At 36.4% G+C, this 21,444-nt stretch overlaps 1 protein-coding gene across 2 annotated transcripts; it reads left to right on the top strand.

Annotated features, from left to right (window-relative positions):
- The first annotated feature begins 1,794 nt into the window (after positions 1-1,794).
- On the top strand, positions 1,795-20,948 carry LOC103514331. Of its 2 annotated transcripts, XM_017446185.2 has the most exons (7): positions 1,865-2,087; positions 2,315-2,656; positions 9,525-9,597; positions 17,287-17,456; positions 18,472-18,792; positions 19,266-19,481; positions 20,910-20,948. In XM_017446185.2, exons 2-7 carry the CDS (start codon positions 2,395-2,397, stop codon positions 20,927-20,929), a joined length of 1,062 nt encoding a protein of 353 aa, XP_017301674.1. In that variant the 5' UTR covers positions 1,865-2,087; positions 2,315-2,394; the 3' UTR covers positions 20,930-20,948. The 2 variants fall into 2 exon arrangements, with proteins under 2 accessions (XP_026683141.1, XP_017301674.1); XM_026827340.1 differs by lacking the exons at positions 1,865-2,087; positions 9,525-9,597 and adding an exon at positions 1,795-1,835 and having other exon boundaries at positions 2,315-2,729.
- Positions 20,949-21,444: the final 496 nt, after the last annotated feature.

Below are 21,444 nucleotides of genomic sequence, written 5' to 3'. Positions count from 1 at the left end.
CTCAGGACCAACTGCGTTGTATATCATATCTGGGGTCACTGACGCACACAAAATCGCGATTTGTGCAAATCGCGATTTGTGCGAAGAGAATGGGAGAAGTGTATGCATGTGTTTGGCTTAGAAATGGTTAATAGTTAGTTCAAAATAGGTTGATATTAGAAAATAGTTGTTTCTAACTATTTTAACTATTACTAATCTAATATAGGATGTATAAGCAATCCCATGTAGCCAAAGTGGTTGAAGAAGTAACCGCAATATTGAATGAATATTTATTTTTCAACGTTGACGCAAATAGTTATTTCACTTTAAACCTAGGTAGGTATTGTATGTTTGGACATAATCAAACCACATAAATCTAGTCTAAACAGAATTCCATATTGTTTGAATTCATTCCCTCACTGCTGGGGGTCATGTGTATCTTACGTTTGTATCGCAATGTTCATACCATGTCATAGGAGAGAATACCTAACCTACTCCTTGCAGATTTTTTTTCTTCCCTTTTTGAGACTAGGCTAGTACCTACTCCTTGAGTAATTATTCAGAAGCCACAACAATGAACAATAAAGCTCCTTTTTTCAGTTAAACCTAACCCCTTATAAAACGGGTCACTGATCATTTGTTAAAGCTCCTTTTTGTAGCAATTTTTCATTGTGGCTTCTAAGACACAAATATATTTTACTTATTACATTTACCCATATTTTTCATGATGAAATACTTATGTTTTATTTTGTCTGGCTTTCCTCTGTAGGCAACAACAATACCGGTACATTCTAGAATATCAGGGTTTTCTTTTACAATGTCCTCTTCTTTTATGAGCTGGAGTTTCAATGACACATTAACGTGAACTTTGTCTCCTTTCTGAGATGTTCTTCCCATACTTGAAGCTCTTAGAATTCTCCATACAAAATAGCCTGATTTTGGAGTTAAATTATTTAATCTCTCAGCATACTGGTTTGATGCTTGTGCTACAATTTCTTTGTTTAATTGTTTTGATATATGCTTATCATCAATTATTCCTGGACAGATGTAATTCTTCACTTGATATGGACCTTTTTTGTACTGTCTGACAACAGTAATATTTGTACATTTCAAATATTTCAAAGGATATGATTGACTTTTTTGGTTGTTTGCTTGTTTCTTAAGGAGCACATCCATAGACCATGTTCCTTCATCTGGTGTCTTGATGCTGTACACTTTGTCCACAACATATTTCTCTTTTCCTGAATATTTCCCCAGACTTATGAAGCGAGCAAAGTAGTCTTCTGGTCTGTCTGGTATAGTTTTTACAATGGCATCTTTTTTATTCACATGTTTTCCCAATCCAAAAAGATTCATCAAGTTAAAACCTTGAACTGGCATCAGGAGCACAAAAACAACCACTAGTATTGAACTCATTGTAAACATGTTCATGTTAGTTCCTTGGCCTTTAATTCAAAAAATTAATATGATCTTTCAGCTGTCAGGGAAGTAGCTACTTACACTGAATATAATGATCTGTCTCTGTGAACAAAATGTTCATAATGACTCATGATAATTATCTTTCCTTGCCACTCTTATCAGTTTTGACCATTCTATCTTAATGTAAACTGTTATCTCTCTAGGTTCATAGGTATTTTATTACCCCCATTAAGTCTTTTTCCCTATCATATGGGTTTACAACATTAGTCCCCACATCTACAGGTTCATGTTGAAGTGTTTGTACACTCATGATCAGTTTTGTGAGGGCATGATAACATTATTAATAAATAATACATAATCATATGCAGGCAATACCCTTTTACCCATGTTGTTTTCATGTTGTGTGTTTCAGGTTTCAAATGAAGATCATGTGAGGAGTGAGTTCATGCAGAATTAGAATTTTCAATTAAACAATTTTTTTTCCTGTAGGAATTGGAAATCCACCACCACCACTATAAAAAAATATATTAATTTATCAATGAAGACATTTAACTACCATGAATTGACATTCTTTGTTGAAGCTCTTTTTGATAACACAGAAATTTACTGAAAGATAATTTAATTACCTATTTACATTAAAAAGAAAACCTTGAAATCTTTGAATGTAAACATTGAAAGTTTTGTAATAGGTACATAGCTAATACTCATACATATTACCTAGAAAAATTAAATTCTCAAGTACACACTTTTTTAAAGTTATCTTCTTTATACTGTTGACGATGACTGGGTAATCCCATAATGTCAACAGTATAAGAAGGATTCTTTAATTAGGCTGTTTAGACTGCAAGAGTAAAGGGACTTTTCAGTCCTATGTTGGCAGTATAAACTAGGTACAATATTCTATTTGTTTCACTAGGACCTAAAACTATTTTAACTGTGTTTAGTGTGAAATTATGTTGAGTTAATTGTTCTATTGAATGTGTACCTACATAAACCATGGAGACTTTGAACTCTGAACATGACAAGCCGCTGTCTAATGAACAGCAAGTGATGAAAACCAGTGACACACGCCGCCCAGGCCCCCGCAGACAAAGCACTGCCCCCACCTCAGAACTCAAGCCACCAGCACGGCGCTACTCGAGGCGGAAACATGAGGAAACAATAGAGTGTATAGCGCATAGCTCCCTCATCAATAGTAATGGTGGAGTAACGCCTCGACCTGATCCAGAGAGTAAGCAATGTGCAGAGGAGGGGTCACCATCACTCTGGCTGAGGAAGACGCCAGAGGAGATATTTGACTTCTATAAAACACTCGGCCCTGACTGGAGAAAGTAAGTTAACACTTGATATTCTTCTCCTTTTAGCTTTTACTGTGCATACTTACCTATCTACGTTATCTTCCTTCTTAGCCAACGCCTTCTCCAACCTCTTCTCTTTAAAGTTTTTCTCAACTTTCTGTTTCTACTTCAGTTTCTGCTTATGAGGTTTAGTGCACCCCGACTTTCAAGCATAGGGCTGAAAAAACTTTCACTTCTTCCAACTTTGTTATAAATCGTGATTTTTCTTTTGTTTTGCATATCGCCGGGAATTGAACCCGGTGCCATGGGCTAAAAGGCTGGTTATGGTTTGGTACTTACTTAGGTTGTGTTTGGTAGGTTATGGTTTGATAGGTTATGGTTTGGTAGGTTGTGTTTTATTAATATTTTTATTTTTGAAATAAACTGAGAAGAATTAATTAGTCTGGAGCAATGCTCTCCCTTCTCTTTCCTATCATAATTATTAATGTTTTACAAGTACACATAATGTCATATGCACCTACATCTTACGTCCTTTTGATTCTCCTCTCTGCTTCCTCTTATCTTTTTCTTTCACTGTATCTAAGTAATCTGGTGTACGAGTAGGTAAAGTACATCTTGAAGGGTTTTCGCTTGCCATGCAGAGGGTCCCGAGTTCGAATCCTACCATAAAATTTACAAATATTTCAACGGGTCACTTTCTTTTGTTCTCGTGTTGACCCAGAACCTAAATTGGAAGTATTGTGTCTCTTCTCTCTTATCGCCCATCTGATGACGGACATACTACGGGATGGGCATGCTACGACACGGACCACAACCGTCTAATGTAGCAATTGTTTCATTGCTAGGTATGAAATGAAAATGGCGGTGAAACACTCATCTTTTTTTCTTCTTCTTTCTTTTTTAACTAGAGTACTGGTAATATTTTTATTCTATTCCTTGTTAACTGGGGTTGGTAGCTCATATTGATTGTTCTTCTTCTTTCTTTTTTAACTAGAGTACTGGTAATATTTTTATTCTATTCCTTGTTAACTGGGGTTGGTAGCTCATATTGATTGTTTGTGCTTATGAGTTAAGGATCCTCTGTTATTGAGTGAGTACATACTACAGCATGTCTTGTTCTTGTTGTCTGGTGTTATTCCTGTCGTTGCTATTTCGGTCTCCTAATTTGTTTCCAGTTAGTTCCCTATGTTCCCATTCAGTTTTATTCCTTACACCAGTAAGTACTAAGTATCGGGCTCCAGGAATATTGAGATTTGAGAAGGAAGTTGAAATTAATTTATGTCCTTATTGATTTGTTCTTATCCCCGGAACTTTTTTCTTTAAGAACGATTCATTGTGAATGTTGCCTGTTCAAATTTGATGTAAGTATATAACTTTCCTTAACTGTGGACCTACCTGTCTGGGAACTAAGTAGATCAATAGATAACTGAACTTACTGAACGAATAGTTACCTATAGGACATTCCTCAGTTTTAAATCAATAAATTCCCTTCGTTTGTAAGATTACTGTTTGTCCAAATATTTACCGCTATGTCTACTCTTTAATGTCAATACTTAGTGTGTCAACTTATTCTCTATTCAAATATGAATAACATAGACACGAACTATAATAACTACGCCCTCTGCTCTGAACGAGCAACCAGTGCGTGAAGATGAGAAAACACGCTTACGTAACTTGGAATCTTGAAAATATTTTACGCATATAATTACTCAAGATGATCTATTTTCTATATTCTATCGTCACCCAACAAGCAATATCGTTTATCCATCTTTCTTTCTGAAATGAGGGTCTTTACATTTTTGAAATTCTTGTACAATCCTCTAAATTTTAGTGAAGACAGTTTCACGAAATCCCTAAGAAGTATAACAAGCAATATCGTTTATCCATCTTTCTTTCTGAAATGAGGGTCTATACATTTTTGAAATTCTTGTACAATCCTCTAAATTTTAGTGAAGACAGTTTCACGAAATCCCTAGGAAGTATCAGTTTTTTTGCTTCTGCTGAACAGAGTAACATGGTTTTTAGTCGGTGTTGTTAAGTAAAATGTTTTGTAAGCTCTAACTCTAAGTAGTGTTACTATCTCGAGTAGTGTGTGCTGTAACTGTAGAGTATTGAAGATTGTACATCTCTTCTATGCTCCAAGCCCAGCCTCTCTCCTCATCATGTCAACACACATGGTAAATGATTTGACTATCAACATCTCAGCTTTCAAGACTCGCTACACTTAAGTATAAACTGTTCAGAAATTCAGTGAGAATCTACATATGTGTATGTGTACATAGAGCGTCACCAGTGAGAATCTACATCCAGAAATTCAGTGAGAATCTACATATGTGTATGTGTAGTGTGTACATAGAGCGTCACCAGTGAGAATCTACATATGTGTACATAGAGCGTCACCAGTGAGAATCTACATATGTGTATGTGTACATAGAGCGTCACCAGTGAGAATCTACATAATTATGTGTATGTGTACATAGAGCGTCACCAGCCTGAACCTCAGCGGTTAGCGTGGTGGACTTTGAATCCGGAGGTTGGTGGTTGGAGTCCAAGTTGTACAATTTAGCGTAGTGTATTAATTTAGAAACGACATGTACATAGAGCGTCACCAGTGAGAATCTACATATGTGTATGTGTACATAGAGCGTCACCAGTGAGAATCTACATATGTATGTGTATGTGTACATAGAGCGTCACCAGCCTGAACCTCAGCGGTTAGCGTGGTGGACTTTGAATCCGGAGGTTGGTGGTTGGAGTCCAAGTTGTACAATTTAGCGTAGTGTATTAATTTAGAAACGACATTTGGCGACAAGCATCCATGATTCCATGCTAAATACAGTTAAGTAAAATTCTTGTAGACTAACATAATTTGTGCATGGAACTCAATAGGACTGTACCTGCGTTGATATTGAGGCAGAAATCTACTTAGGTACTTACCAAAGACAATTTGGTAGGTCTGCAGGTATTGCTGTAGTGGTGGGTCCAGACTTGTGCAATGCAACGTGCAAAGCATTTGCATTGCACGTTGCACGTAAAATCAAATCTGACGAATGCGAACGTTTTTCATGTATCCGAGAATTTTTGTACCGATACTCAACTAGTAATGGCCTATAGTAAGTACATCATTTGCATTGCATTGCACGATGCTTTGCAAACACGTCCAAACTAGTGCAACGCACATCAAAGACATTCGCCAGAAAACCGCCAACCTCTCGGATACCCACAAACGTTTGCTGCAATGTTCAAAAAACTTTGCTGCAACTTTCTCAAACACGTCCAAACTAACGAATTTCATTGCATTGCACAAGTCTGGATTGCACGTTGCATTGCAGGTTGCATTGCACAAGTCTGGACCCACCATAAGACGGGACGTGTGCGTAGAGTGAGAAGTGCAGAGTGTTTCATGGAAGATTTCACTGATGATGCAGCAGTACTTATCAATCACCGTGTTGTATATTTTATTGTTTTCTTGATAGGCACACACGTGGTACCATTAACATTAGCTCCCACTAAATCTGAACGCTATGGCCCCCCTGTCATTATTATATTTTGAGTGGTGACGAAATCAAACTTACTGCTGGTGTCAATACAATGCGGAGGGGTGTGCTCTGGTCCTATTCATAGCGGTTTATACCTAAACGCATGTTGTACTTATATTCAGAAAACTATAAACTTTATAATTGAATAAGAAAAACTTTATAATTATTATACTACCTATCTAGGTACTTATGTTACCTAATCGTAAAGCTGTAGCTCATCGCTGTGTGATCTTGAGTTGAAGCTGATGTTATTTATCTTTTCTTCTTAATTGTTGTTGGATGGCGATGAACAACGTTACATCATGTTACCATATTGTGAAAGTTAATTAGTAATCTATTATCTTATTGTAAAAATGGGGATATCCCCGTGGATTAATAAAACAGGGGGACTTTGTGTTTATGACTAGGTACTAAGCATAATGTGTTTTAACACCGTGCATATCAGAATCGAATATCAATATAGCATAATATAGGGATAGTGGCTCCTTTGAAGCCCAATAGTTGTCGAATTCATGTTTTGTCTGTAAGAATCAGGGATCTTCCCCAGTGAGGTAATGCTAGGGCTAAGACCAGCAGCACTTGAATATTTAGACATGGAAATTCGATTTGATTTTTTTTTAACTTAATATATCGAACCAGGGACCATCTGCATAATGAGCGAGTCCCTGAACCGTGGTCTTGGAAAATCTACTTCCTGTGTAGTATCGCGTCGAAAATTGTATTGCAGGTTAGAAAATGAATACATAACATAATGTAGAAGTCGTAGAACGTATCCAAATTGAATGTATTGCAGGTTAGAAAATGAATACATAACATAATGTAGAAGTCGTAGAACGTATCCAAATTGAACATTTTCCAAAATTCTTACGAGAACTACATAGTGACGTCACTGTATTACATGGCACTGTATTGTGTTAATTAGTGCAAGACGGTATATTGTACGATATAGGTCAGCTACATTCATATAGATTATAGAACATGGGATAGTAGATAGTACTCTGTATGCTACACACAAACGAGAGATAAAGAAAATAGCTTTTTTTTACTTTGCTTATCCTATAGGAAAGAAAGAAGGTAATGAAATTGGTTGAAATTTTCGATGGCCAATTTTTAGTGCAACACAAGAATCTCATAGTTTGATACAAATAGTTAGACTATAGTATAGAGGTACCTCTCACATGAAAAAAATAGTAAGTGAAATTAAGGGTTGTTTATGTGAAGAACTGATGGCTGTAGGATTTCATACGATGGACTATGTAAACCATTAGGTACATATTACATAACGTAAATAATGTATTCATGTCATGTTTTGAGCTCTTGATTCTTTCCACAGTAGATTTTGTGCGAAAGCTTCAGATACTTAGTGGTTTGATATAAAAAGTATCACGACTATCAAGATTGTCATAATTATTCGTGCCAGAAATAACCAATAGCTTCTGATCACCCAAGTCTCCGGTTTTACGTAATAGAAGGAAAATCGAAATCAAAAGAAACAGTACACAGACACATTTATGATGAAACAAACAGACAAACAGTGTTCTTGTTGAAATTTTCGATGGCCAATTTTTAGTGCAACACAAGAATCTCATAGTTTGATACAAATAGTTAGCCTATAGACTATAGAGGTACCTCTCACATGAAAAAAATAGTAAGTGAAATTAAGGCTTGTTTATGTGAAGAACTGATGGCTGTAGGATTTCATACGATGGACTATGTAAACTTGTAAACCATTAGGTACATATTACATAACGTAAATAATGTATTCATGTCATGTTTTGAGCTCTTGATTTTTTCCACAGTAGATTTTGTGCGAAAGCTTCAGATACTTAGTGGTTTAATATAAAAAGTATCACGACTATCAAGGTTGTTCATAATTATTCGTGCCAGAAATAACCAATAGCTTCTGAATCTTCTGATCATCCAAGTCTCTGGTTTTACGTAATAGAAGGAAAATCGAAATCAAAAGAAACAGTACACAGACACATTTATGATGAAACAAACAGACAAACAGTGTTCTTACGGGACTACCACAAAAAATCCCTCAATTTTCAATATTTTTAATTCATCACTCTCCAGACCTATTAACCGGGCCGCAGGCGCAATTTTTCCAAGGTGATGGTCCCTAGTAATTTTATTATCCGTTTATCCTCCCAATATGTATGTATACCCTACCTTATCCGCTAATTTACATAGGTGAGATTTTTAACCTAGATGTAGGTATGAATTTCGTAAAAATATACATTATTTATTGTTGTAATTTGTAATTGCTTCGTAACGTGAAAATTGAAAATATATACCTACATAATTATATATTTTTTTAATTTTTCACCTCGTAAAAGTTAACCTTTCATTAATAATAATATCTAATAATAATAAAAATGCATTTCCTACATAATGCTTCACAAGAAAAGAAGTTCAGTGAACAGCGCCGCAGGCAAGTTTTTTTGAAAATTTTGGTCTAAAATCTACAGAAATCCATAAAATCAAGAATTTGTCCAGAAATCCTTCAAAATTGCCTAAAATCCCTTAAAATGTTCGAAAATCTTTCAATCCCTTTTTATCCCAGATAGACCCGAAAAATCCCAGAAAAGGGATAAAAATCCCTTAAGTAAGAACACTGCAGACAAACTAAAAATGAAAAATGGACGAGTTAAAATTTAGAACTCATTTCGAAAATCTTTCAATCCCTTTTTATCCCAGATAAACCCGAAACATCCCAGAAAAGGGATAAAAATCCCTTAAGTAAGAACACTGCAGACAAACTAAAAATGAAAAATGGACGAGTTAAAATTTAGAAGTCACTTCATTCGTTCAAAAATGGGAGAAAAATAGTCATTTCTTTCTGAACTTCGAATCTAACTTGTTTCGTTGGACAATAGGTGGGTGTGGGTAGTCAAATACTACAAGTCCACTGTATTGAATTACCTATAATATGTTCTTAGTAGTTATACATCATAGTCATGTTGCTTGGGGAGTAATGTTAAGAATTGACCACCTGATAGTCAGATGAAATTACATGATCTAAGCCAAGCAGTATAGACCCGCGCCTACACTTAGCTATCTAGCACCTTGTACCTACTTTAGTATTCCTAGGAACCTATTACATAGGTATTCTATTTGCACTGTGCATTCTTTTCTTGGCTAAATATGAGCAAGAAAGTATTTGTCTGTGTTCATAATTAACTATTAAATAAATTTCTATAGAGCTTTAATTTTGAACCACAGTTAAAACTGCATTCAGAACACACCTCAAGTAAGAATCTCCCATAAGTACCGAATGAAAAATCACCATCACTCTGGCTGAGGAAGACGCCAGAGGAGATATTTGACTTCTATAAAACACTCGGCCCTGACTGGAGAAAGTAAGTTAACACTTGATATTCTTCTCCTTTTAGCTTTTACTGTGCATACTTACCTATCTACGTTATCTTCTTTAATCCTATCCTTCTTAGCCAACGTCTTCTCCAACCTCTTCTCTTTCAAGTTTTTCTCTCCACTTCAGTTTCTGCTTATGAGGTTTAGTGCACCCCGACTTTCAAGCATAGGGCTGAAAAAACTTTCACTCCTTCCAACTTTGTTATAAATCGTGATTTTTCTTTTGTTTTGCATATCGCCGGGAATTGAACCCGGTGCCATGGGCTAAAAGGCTGGTTCTTCTTAGCCAACGCCTTCTCCAACCTCTTCTCTTTAAAGTTTTTCTCAACTTTCTGTTTCTACTTCAGTTTCTGCTTATGAGGTTTAGTGCACCCCGACTTTCAAGCATAGGGCTGAAAAAACTTTCACTTCTTCCAACTTTGTTATAAATCGTGATTTTTCTTTTGTTTTGCATATCGCCGGGAATTGAACCCGGTGCCATGGGCTAAAAGGCTGGTTATGGTTTGGTACTTACTTAGGTTGTGTTTGGTAGGTTATGGTTTGATAGGTTATGGTTTGGTAGGTTGTGTTTTATTAATATTTTTATTTTTGAAATAAACTGAGAAGAATTAATTAGTCTGGAGCAATGCTCTCCCTTCTCTTTCCTATCATAATTATTAATGTTTTACAAGTACACATAATGTCATATGCACCTACATCTTACGTCCTTTTGATTCTCCTCTCTGCTTCCTCTTATCTTTTTCTTTCACTGTATCTAATCTGTTGTACGAGTAGGTAAAGTACATCTTGAAGGGTTTTCGCTTGCCATGCAGAGGGTCCCGAGTTCGAATCCTACCATAAAATTTACAAATATTTCAACGGGTCACTTTCTTTTGTTCTCGTGTTGACCCAGAACCTAAATTGGAAGTATTGTGTCTCTTCTCTCTTATCGCCCATCTGATGACGGACATACTGTGCATTCTTCTCATTATTCTGAGCCGTTTATTGTACATGTACAATCTTCCTTATCCTTATCACCTATCTCACGGTGTTTGAAGGATTGGGGTTTGAAACCCTCTTGGACACCCTTAGAAACAATATCAGCTGTTCTCCTTCCATGTCCTTGAAGTTTTGCAGTCGAATGTGGATGATTGAGAACTTGAAGAAACAATTTTTTTCCTCAATGGATTTACGAGAGGAAGATATTTTTGTTGTGTTTAGCATTGAGTACTTATCAAAGTAAATATTCATCTTCATGACCGTTACGTGTGGACACTGCTTAATATTGGTTTTAACCAAGTACATACCCATTACAGCCGCCAATGCATAGGTCTATAGTCTGTAGCTAGCCTGCCTACCTACATGTATCATGTTTGTGTGGCTAAAAGAACACGAATTTCATCAATTCAATACCAGAACATACATCAATCAAGTTTCAACTCAATTCTTTCAACCATTGGCCCTCAGGTATTGAATGTTATCAAGAACATGAACAACAATTTCATTTGAACTTGGAATCTGAGAAATGGTTTGGTTTTGATCAGTAGATACGTAGGATAGTGCAGGTGAATTGTGATTAATATAATCAGTGGTGTGGAGACTATGGGATCATGGATGGAGAGATGATGGGAGTCTGTGGAGACTGTGGGGTCATGGATGGGGAGATCAGGGGGGTAGGTCACGATTGTCATGAAGATGAATATTTACTTTGATAAGTACTCAATGTGAAATTCGTGTTCTTTTAGCCACACAAACATGATACATGTAGGTAGGCAGGCTAGCTACAGACTATACATATACACTATAGACCTATGCATTGGCGGCTGTAATGGGTATGTACTTGGTTAAAACCAATATTAAGCAGTGTCCACACGTAACAATTTCATTAGTGGTATTGAATTGATGAAATTCGTGTTCTTTTAGCCACACAAACATGATACATGTAGGACGTAGGTAGGCAGGCTAGCTACAGACTATAGACCTATGCATTGGCGGCTGTAATGGGTATGTACTTGGTTAAAACCAATATTAAGCAGTGTCCACACGTAACAATTTCATTAAAAGTCTGGTTTGAAGATGTAACCTGTTGCATGTAGGCAGTAAACTTGAGAATATTGAACCGTGTCCACATGATACAGGTAACATGTTCATATTAGTCTTGTCAATCATCATGCAACATTGCAACCTGTCAAGTAAACTGTTGCGTGTGGACTCTGCTTTTTTTTGATAATATCCTGCTTTTTAGTTACGTTCGTATTAATTATTTCTTTCTGAATTTCGAATCAGTAGCAAAAATTTGCTCATTCAGACTGGTCTCTACATTTGGAACAAAACTACTCTACTCTCCGATAATATCCTGCTTTTTAGTTACGTTCGTATTGATTATTTCTTTCTGAATTTCGAATCAGTAGCAAAAATTTGCTCATTCAGACTGGTCTCTACATTTGGAACAAAACTACTCTACTCTCCAATAGTCCAGTCGGTACATAATTGAATTCTCCAATCGTTACTGGTAGCTACATAGCTAAATTCTTCCGGATTAGGTCTTCTATACTGGAAACTCCCTAGTTGGTAATGCTGGTTTACTTTTGATATTTCTAGTTCTCCTTTTGGTTTCTGAGGTCACTGGATCAAGATGGAAGTTACTTTCCAAGCACATTCTCTAACCTTTAGTAATATAAGAAGTATGGAGTATGGGTATAGCTACTATTATTAATTACACTGTTACTTACTGTCACCGTTGTACTGATGAGATAGGTCAAGAACAGGATTAGAGACTAGACGTAGATAAATAGAAAAGTACTTATGCGTTGAAATATTTGAACTGTGTACTGAAGTACTGAACCGTTTTATTGTGCATCTGTTAATATAACAACTTACCAATTTCTTGCTACATAAGTTCAAGTCTTCTGCACTGAAGATCTTCGTTTCACTTTTATTTTTACCTACGAAAATATGAACTTTTGAACATTATTAACCAAAATATGAGCGTTTGATTAACCTTTGAACTTTTTTTGCCCCAAAATATGCTTTTTGGTATGCCTAATATTTGGATATCTTGTGTATCATGCTTTTAATTGCATTCGAAACCGGAGTGTTGGCCTGAATACTAGGAAAATCGTATCCAATATCAACTCGTCCCTATAGTGAAGTGGACAACACCTGCAGCTTGATCTCATTACTTCATCATGAATCATCACGGCCTATAGCAGCGATTTTCAACTAGCGGCCCGCGGTCCACATGTGGCATGCCAGACCATTTTTGTGACTCGCGAAGCTCTTTGGGTGGGCCCCCTCGGGCATCATGTTTGTTTATGGGGTGGACTCCGAAAATGTGGAGCCCCCTTTAAAATCCTAGACGGGTCTGCTCGCCTGTGCATGTGGCCCGCGAAGTACCTGCCAATGTAGCATGTGGCCCGCATACACATGGAAGCTGGAAATCCCTGTCCTATAACAATCTGTGCGTGCTGCAATGTTCAAAAAACTTTGCTGCAACTTTCTCAAACACGTCCAAACTAACGAATTTCATTGCATTGCACGTTGCATTGCGGTTGCATTGCACAAGTCTGGACCCACCATAAGACGGGACGTGTGCGTAGAGTGAGAAGTGCAGAGTGTTTCATGGAAGATTTCACTGATGATGCAGCACCTGTAGCAGTACTTATCAATCACCGTGTTGTATATTTTATTGTTTTCTTGATAGGCACACACGTGGTACCATTAACATTAGCTCCCACTAAAATTTTATTTAGAATTTAATATAATTGAAAACTTTTTTATAACATTGAACGTTTGAGAAAATTGTACCTACATCCAACAAAAAATAGGATCTTGTGTTGCAAATGGAAATCTCTCTTGGACCAAGCAACGACCATTTCCCAGGTATGTGGAAATCAGTTCGTTATTTCACTTTAAACCTAGGTAGGTATTGTATGTTTGGACATAATCAAACCACATAAATCTAGTCTAAACAGAATTCCATATTGTTTGAATTCATTCCCTCAACTGTGTACTGAAGTACTGAACCGTTTTATTGTGCATCTGTTAATATAACAACTTAACAATTTCTTGCTACATAAGTTCAAGTCTTCTGCACTGAAGATCTTCGTTTCACTTTTATTTTTACCTACGAAAATATGAACTTTTGAACATCATTAACCAAAATATGAGCGTTTGATTAACCTTTGAACTTTTTTTGCCCCAAAATATGCTTTTTGGTATGCCTAATATTTGGATATCTTGTGTATCATGCTTTTAATTGCATTCGAAACCGGAGTGTTGGCCTGAATACTAGGAAAATCGTATCCAATATCAACTCGTCCCTATAGTGAAGTGGACAACACCTGCAGCTTGATCTCATTACTTCATCATGAATCATCACGGCCTATAGCAGCGATTTTCAACTAGCGGCCCGCGGTCCACATGTGGCATGCCAGACCATTTTTGTGACTCGCGAAGCTCTTTGGGTGGGCCCCCTCGGGCATCATGTTTGTTTATGGGGTGGACTCCGAAAATGTGGAGCCCCCTTTAAAATCCTAGACGGGTCTGCTCGCCTGTGCATGTGGCCCGCGAAGTACCTGCCAATGTAGCATGTGGCCCGCATACACATGGAAGCTGGAAATCCCTGTCCTATAACAATCTGTGCAGCTGTAGCTTGAACCATTAACATCTTATTACGCTATACGAATTAGGACTGATGCCAAAAATATTTCTCTTCCTTCATTTGGAAACAACACAGACACAGTCCGAATTTCTTTCCGTTTTTCAATTCAAGGCTTGAGTTGTATGAATGAAACTATGGCGTACAAATACAATGTTGTAGAAATCTGGAAATACAAATACAACAGAAAGTCTATCTCTGTGGCTGAGTGGAATACAAATACAACAGAAAGTCTATCTCTGTGGCTGAGTGGTCAAGAGCACTGACTCTCAACCCGGAGGTATCACCGTGTTGTATATTTTATTGTTTTCTTGATAGGCACACACGTGGTACCATTAACATTAGCTCCCACTAAATCTGAACGCTATGGCCCCCCTGTCATTATTATATTTTGAGTGGTGACGAAATCAAACTTACTGCTGGTGTCAATACAATGCGGAGGGGTGTGCTCTGGTCCTATTCATAGCGGTTTATACCTAAACGCATGTTGTACTTATATTCAGAAAACTATAAACTTTATAATTGAATAAGAAAAACTTTATAATTATTATACTACCTATCTAGGTACTTATGTTACCTAATCGTAAAGCTGTAGCTCATCGCTGTGTGATCTTGAGTTGAAGCTGATGTTATTTATCTTTTCTTCTTAATTGTTGTTGGATGGCGATGAACAACGTTACATCATGTTACCATATTGTGAAAGTTAATTAGTAATCTATTATCTTATTGTAAAAATGGGGATATCCCCGTGGATTAATAAAACAGGGGGACTTTGTAGATTCATTTTTAGTCCGTCCTTCTTTTATTATTACAATAGTAATAAAAAGGTATAAGGGACGGACCACGGACTATTGTATTCGCTTCGGTGTCGTCTGTCACTCCGTCTGTCTATCTCTCTGACCCCATAGAAGGACTTATCCAAAACTAGTCGACCTATATATCAAATTAAAGGTCTTTTTACCAGGAACACCAAAGTGGTGGTGCAAATTTTGTCCAGAAAACCATAAAAAAAAAACAAACAAAACCGGTTTTGGGGGGATTTTTGCCAGCTCTGATCTTGAAATTTGTCGCAAGGACCTATAAACTCAAAGGAATAAAGGGAGAACGGGCTCTAGTTTTGATTTTAAATCATTACATGAAAGTAAAATCAAATCAATAATAATAATAAACTGAAAATTAAACAAATTAGGTAGGTACATAGGTATTCTTTAACCACGATCGAATAAACTACGGGCTAAAAAATTCCCGGAGGGACGGGCCCAGCTTGTTATATATTAGATAATCTGATGCTTACTATAATAATAAATATTAATAATGATAATGGCCTCAGTCTCATAACTCCCGCTCTCCCGAATTCCGCTCACAATCAACATCTTTGTTTTCATTCTCTCCGTTACTTCTTCATTCTTATCAACATATTGTGTTTATTCTGTTTATTGTTCATATTTTTGGCACATCCCAAACATAACGAATTTATTAATTCATGTTAATATTGCGCGGGAAACAACATGGAGGTCACGCTGAACACAAAGTCCCGCCGCTTGAAATTAATTCGCGTTCAATTGATAACTAATCCCTTGTCGTGTGAGGAGTACAAATTCCTGACTTCTTTATCAGTTCTTATCTCGTAACCTGAATGAGGTTGCCTGCCTTTATTATAACTTGTAATGTTGACGGATAAAGTTTATCCGTTAATTCCTGGCCACGAGGTCGAAACTTAATTTAATTTGTAGTTTTAATATAGTATACTAATGTATACGGTCCATCATGTGAAGATCGAAGTTAGGGGTCTGATCCAATATCCCTTTACATTCACATTGTCCTCCCACATTCATATTTAAAATACCTACATACCTACTTGGACCGGGAAGTCCAGAGCCGACGGTTTTATTTCTGAAGTGTGAATAATCCTAAAAGATCAGTAAGAATAAATAATAATAGTTTTCTATAACATGTAGCTTTTTAACATTGGTGGAACTCGATTTTTTATTTTTTTAAGATAGGTAGATAAATAATAAGAAAGAAAGAAAGCGGGGAAAAAATGCCTATTCCATTCAGATTTCCCAATCCAACCTACTAACCAGCATCAATCATCAATCTTCATAAATCAATTTGTTTACACTTTGTCATATTTTTTCCCCCATTCTTTGTTTCGACATTTTTGAAAGAATGCCTTCGAATCTCTGTATGCCTACCTCCTTTCCTGTATAGATGTACCCATCTATCTCACTTTCAATATGTAATAAAGAGAAGTGTCTCCAAGTACAAAATATGCATAGCTACTTAATCTATTGAAAATTTCTACTTAGTAGTAAAAATTGAACTAGCATTACTTGACTTATCAATCAAGTATTACTGATGCGTGTAACTATTGCGTGTAATTCAATTCAATTCAATTCAATTTTATTTTATTGTGATTGTTACAACATTACACACAATTTACAATTTTACAATATTACTATATTACATTTAGGTTTTCTAAAAATATTTATGTAAAAAAAGATATAGGTATATTTATGAGTATAAAGAGTATAGGTATAAAGAGTATAGGTATATGAGTATAGGTATATTTATGAGTGTAATGGTACCTAACAGATTATACTTACTGACAAATCATACCAATTTTAATGCACAACTAGGAGCCGAGTCTACTGTCCAGTGTCACTCATACTCAGATCGTCTGAGCGTGATTGGTCTGAAGCTTTTCCCTTCCCGCCATCTTTCTGGCACATCGCGGTCCGTCAGGCGGTCTGAGCGTGAGTGGCGAGTACAACACATTCATAGCTCTTCAATATTAATATAACTTTTCCTAATCCTTCAAACAGACAAGACGCCCAAAGATGGGATCTTAACATCGTTATCGTACTGTTTGTACAATGAGACGTTTTTTTTCCTCTTCTGAAGGAGGTAGCTCATTTAAGATGTCTATCAACATACATGTAACCTCTTGTAAAGATATGAACTTCAACCAATCAACCACGTGGGTTACTGATGTAAACTAATAATACCAACTGGTGTATTGTCTGTTGTATTGCAGTGAGTTTGAGAAGACAGATCTGACATACAGTCCTAGTTCCCCCTGGTATAACAAGGAGGTAGTTCCTGGCTCTGGTATTCCAGTCATACCCAACATGTCACGAGAACCAGTGGGGGTTTACGCCAGGAACCTGAGGAATAGGAAGAAAACCGCCGTAGATCTGAACACATGTAAGTATTAACATGAACACAAACCAGTGGGGGTTTACGCCAGGAACCTGAGGAATAGGAAGAAAACCACCGTAGATCTGAACACATGTAAGTATTAATATGAACACAAACCAGTGGGGGTTTACGCCAGGAACCTGAGGAATAGGAAGAAAACCACTCGCTTTTTTCCATTGTTTTATGTATCTAGGTCGGTAGCTATAATGTACGGTAGAGATCTATGTTCCCCTTCAATTCCTCTAGGATTTTGTTAATGTAAAATGACGCTTTTTTCCATTGTTTTTATGTAACTAGGTCAATTCAATTCAATTCAATTCAATTTTATTTTATTGTGATTGTTACAACATTACACACAATTTACAATTTTACAATATTACTATATTACATTTAGGTTTTCTAAAAATATTTATGTAAAAAAAGATATAGGTATATTTATGAGTATAAAGAGTATAGGTATAAAGAGTATAGGTATATGAGTATAGGTATATTTATGAGTGTAATGGTACCTAACAGATTATACTTACTGACAAATCATACCAATTTTAATGCACAACTAGGAGCCGAGTCTACTGTCCAGTGTCAAAGAAATCACAAAGTAGACAGACAGTATCACAGTAGGAAATATCACAAAAGGTTATATATAGGTATCACAGCCATCCAGATCCAAAATGACTTCGAAAGCAAACACCAGAGAAAGAAGGAGCAATATGAGTGTTTATGCTCCGAAATAGCAAAAAGTAGGAATTTTAATTGAGATGTTGCCAAATGAGCAAACATTGGGAACATTACCTTTGTTTTTTAGTTTTGGAATGAAAAAAATAGTTATATGAAGCAGGCCTTTAACTGCCGAAGTCATAAAGCACTCCGAAATAGCAAAAAGTAGGAATTTTAATTGAGATGTTGCCAAATGAGCAAACATTGGGAACATATTACCTTTGTTTTAGTTTTGGAAACGTCTCATTACAAGTTTAAAAAATTAGATATGCACCTATATGTATGTTCTATGTTGTGGTTTCAGATGCTGTAGAGTTGTGTCGTACCGGGGATCACTATCTGACCAATGACCGACGTGCATCCCTCGCGTATGGTCTAAACCACTCCCCCTCCCTACATTACGCCACGCCCACCTCTCAATACAACGGCTACAAGCCCCCCTCCCGCCCCTCCTCTCATACGAGTTTCATATCTACTGTGACGTCACACCTTGTTACCATGGTTACCAAAGTTTTTACATTCATATGGAGTATAGTGTATGCTAGTGATAGTACAGGAGGTGTAGATACTGTGGATCATGCGCCTACTCAACATCCAGTACAAAACTATGAATATAAGACTGGGGGTGAGTACAAAACTATGAATAATGTTATTTTATAGAGTAGTCTAATGTCCACGATAACTCTAGAACGGTTCATCAGAATATGACGAAATTTGGCAAACGTGTTCAACACATAAAAGAGTCTAATGTTATTTTATAGAGTAGTCTAATGTCCACGATAACTCTAGAACGGTTCATCAGAATATGACGAAATTTGGCAAACGTGTTCAACACATAAAAGAAATTTTCTCATTTGGGTCCGATCCGACCAGTATACTGCATATTTTGGCGACTTGGTGCAAGATTTGGCCTTTTTTTTTGCGCATATAATCCGAAGTCTCTGGTGGAGGTTGAGTGGAAGAGCTCCTCCAGGAAAACCCAATATTAATTATTATTTTTGCGCATATAATCCGAAGTCTCTGGTGGAGGTTGAGTGGAAGAGCTCCTCCAGGAAAACCCAATATTAATTATTATTTTTATTGATTATTGTGTTTCAGTCAAGAGATCCATGATGTATCGTACGTTATCTCGTAACTCTAGTTCCTCCTGGTATCATCACATAACTCAGTATATATATCGATTCAGTACTTGGCTTATAGAAACCAACACGAGGATATTCTGGTACAAGGATCGTTCGGTAGATAGCGTTCTACCACAGCGAGTCAAAACTTACTCCAAGTATATGCTCCTACTACTCATGATTCTGTTACTGGGTAAGTTAGAACGTTCAACTTCAGTTGTTGAGGTCATCATTTAACTAATGGAGTCTGATTTCCCCACAGTTGGTAAGTAGATTATTTTAGCAAAAACCTTAGAATCTAGGAACTAGGACGCGTTTCGTTCTTCTTGGAACTTAAAATGGCACTCGGGTGCTGATCACGAAAAGTATTGCGTGTTTCGTTTTTGAAGAAAATACATAAAACGGAAGGGAACACTTTTTTATTGAAATATGACATGAAATACTTCCGATCGTTTTGTTTCCTCTCAGCCTAAGCATTATATCCAACGTCTTATCTAACTGCTTTTTTCTTCAATAAATTTAATGTTTTTATCTCAATCTGTTTTGTTTGCATATTGAGTAATGTGGAGTACACTGTCCACTCCGTGTGCTATATTAACATAATGCTGACTACGGTTTGAATTCGTTTCCACCTAATATGCTTGAAAAGTGAAATAAAATCTTTCTAATTCATAAAAGCAGATCTGTTTTGTTTGCATATTGAGTAATGTGGAGTACACTGTCCACTCCGTGTGCTATTAACATAATGCTGACTACGGTTTGAATTCGTTTCCACCTAATATGCTTGAAAAGTGAAATAAAATCTTTCTAATTCATAAAAGCACTGCTAAGTATGCTAGTAAGATGATCATTCAGAAGGTCCTGGGTTCAATCCTAAAACACATACATAATCATATTGTGTACTTATCTATTCACTGTCAGTTTCAAAGCCCTCGGTATTGAACTGTATTTATATGGTTTGCTGTAGGGTTGGGACATCGACATCACATCGATGTTTTGAAAACATCGATACATCGGAACAAAAACATCGATGTCAACATCGATGTTTTTCTTTCGATGGAAACATCGAACATCGATGTTTTATTTTTCGATGTTCGATGTTTTTGAAGACCACAGATAAGTCTGTGGTATTATTAGAAAAAGTCTGTGGAAAGGACTTTCTTTTGTTTACAAGTTTACATTATTTTGAGTTGTATGGCCGCCATACACGCCATACATACACGCTACGCCACTGCCCGCTTCATATTTTACAATATTTTTGTGAGTTTGAAATTTTGAATAGCTTAATATAATTCTTTTTAAACTATGAAGGTTTAAATTAAACAAGGACTTTTGAGACATACTGTGTAGGTATTGAGTGGATCCCTAAGCTATAATACCGAAAATCCGAAAAACATCGAAAAACATCGATAGTATCGAACATCGATGTTTTTGATTACGATACATCGGATACTCGATATATCGATGTTTTCGTCTCGATGTCCCAACCCTAGTTTGCTGTAGTTTCAAAAGGTTCAACACTGTTAATATGTATCCCAAAAACAGAGGGTTTCGCCCATTTGTGCCCGTTTTCATATCTGATTCTGGCAAATAACACACGATGTCTGTATGTGTGTTGCAGGAATGATAGTCAGGAAATAGGACATTGGACCCGCGACCATAAAACCACAATGCGCCTCTCCTACTATCTCTAGCACTTGGACTTTCGTGACTTTTTCCATTATCTACTATCTATTATTTCACTAAACTTAACTTATGTCTACTAATTGAATTATTTTATTTACTAACATGCACAAGCCTGGGTATTATCGCTGCAAACTAACTTGATTGTTTGTTAAGAATTGAAAATGTGTGTCCTATTCCCAAGTATTTTACCTAATATTTTGTTAGCAAAGTGTATTTTGACTTCGTTTTTGGACCGTTGAGATTTAGCTATTGAAATTTATGGGACGTAGAAGCAGCAGAATCGATAGCTCTTGTGAGCAGCTATCTATAATTTAGAAAGCGGTCCACGAAAATTAAGCCCCCATTTAATATAGGTTAGGTAGAAGAAAATGCTTTGTATATTATTATAATCTCTCCCTTTTTTCCAATTATTTAGAGTTCCATTTATATTTATATTGTTTTAGAAAAGAGTCGTTTATTCTATTTATTTA

This window comes from Diaphorina citri, unplaced genomic scaffold (assembly GCF_000475195.1).
Source record: "Diaphorina citri unplaced genomic scaffold, Diaci psyllid genome assembly version 1.1 scaffold1124, whole genome shotgun sequence".
NCBI lineage: Eukaryota > Metazoa > Arthropoda > Insecta > Hemiptera > Psyllidae > Diaphorina > Diaphorina citri.
This window is presented reverse-complemented; position numbering and strand designations above follow the sequence as displayed.

Coding starts and splice junctions, on each gene's coding strand:
- LOC103514331 (XM_026827340.1), top strand. CDS start 2,395: ATGGAGACTTTGAACTCTGAACATGACAAGCCGCTGTCTAATGAACAG. Junction 17,457..18,471: donor CGCCGTAGATCTGAACACAT/GTAAGTATTAAC, acceptor TTGTGGTTTCAG/ATGCTGTAGAGTTGTGTCGT. Junction 19,482..20,909: donor ACTCATGATTCTGTTACTGG/GTAAGTTAGAAC, acceptor TGTGTGTTGCAG/GAATGATAGTCAGGAAATAG.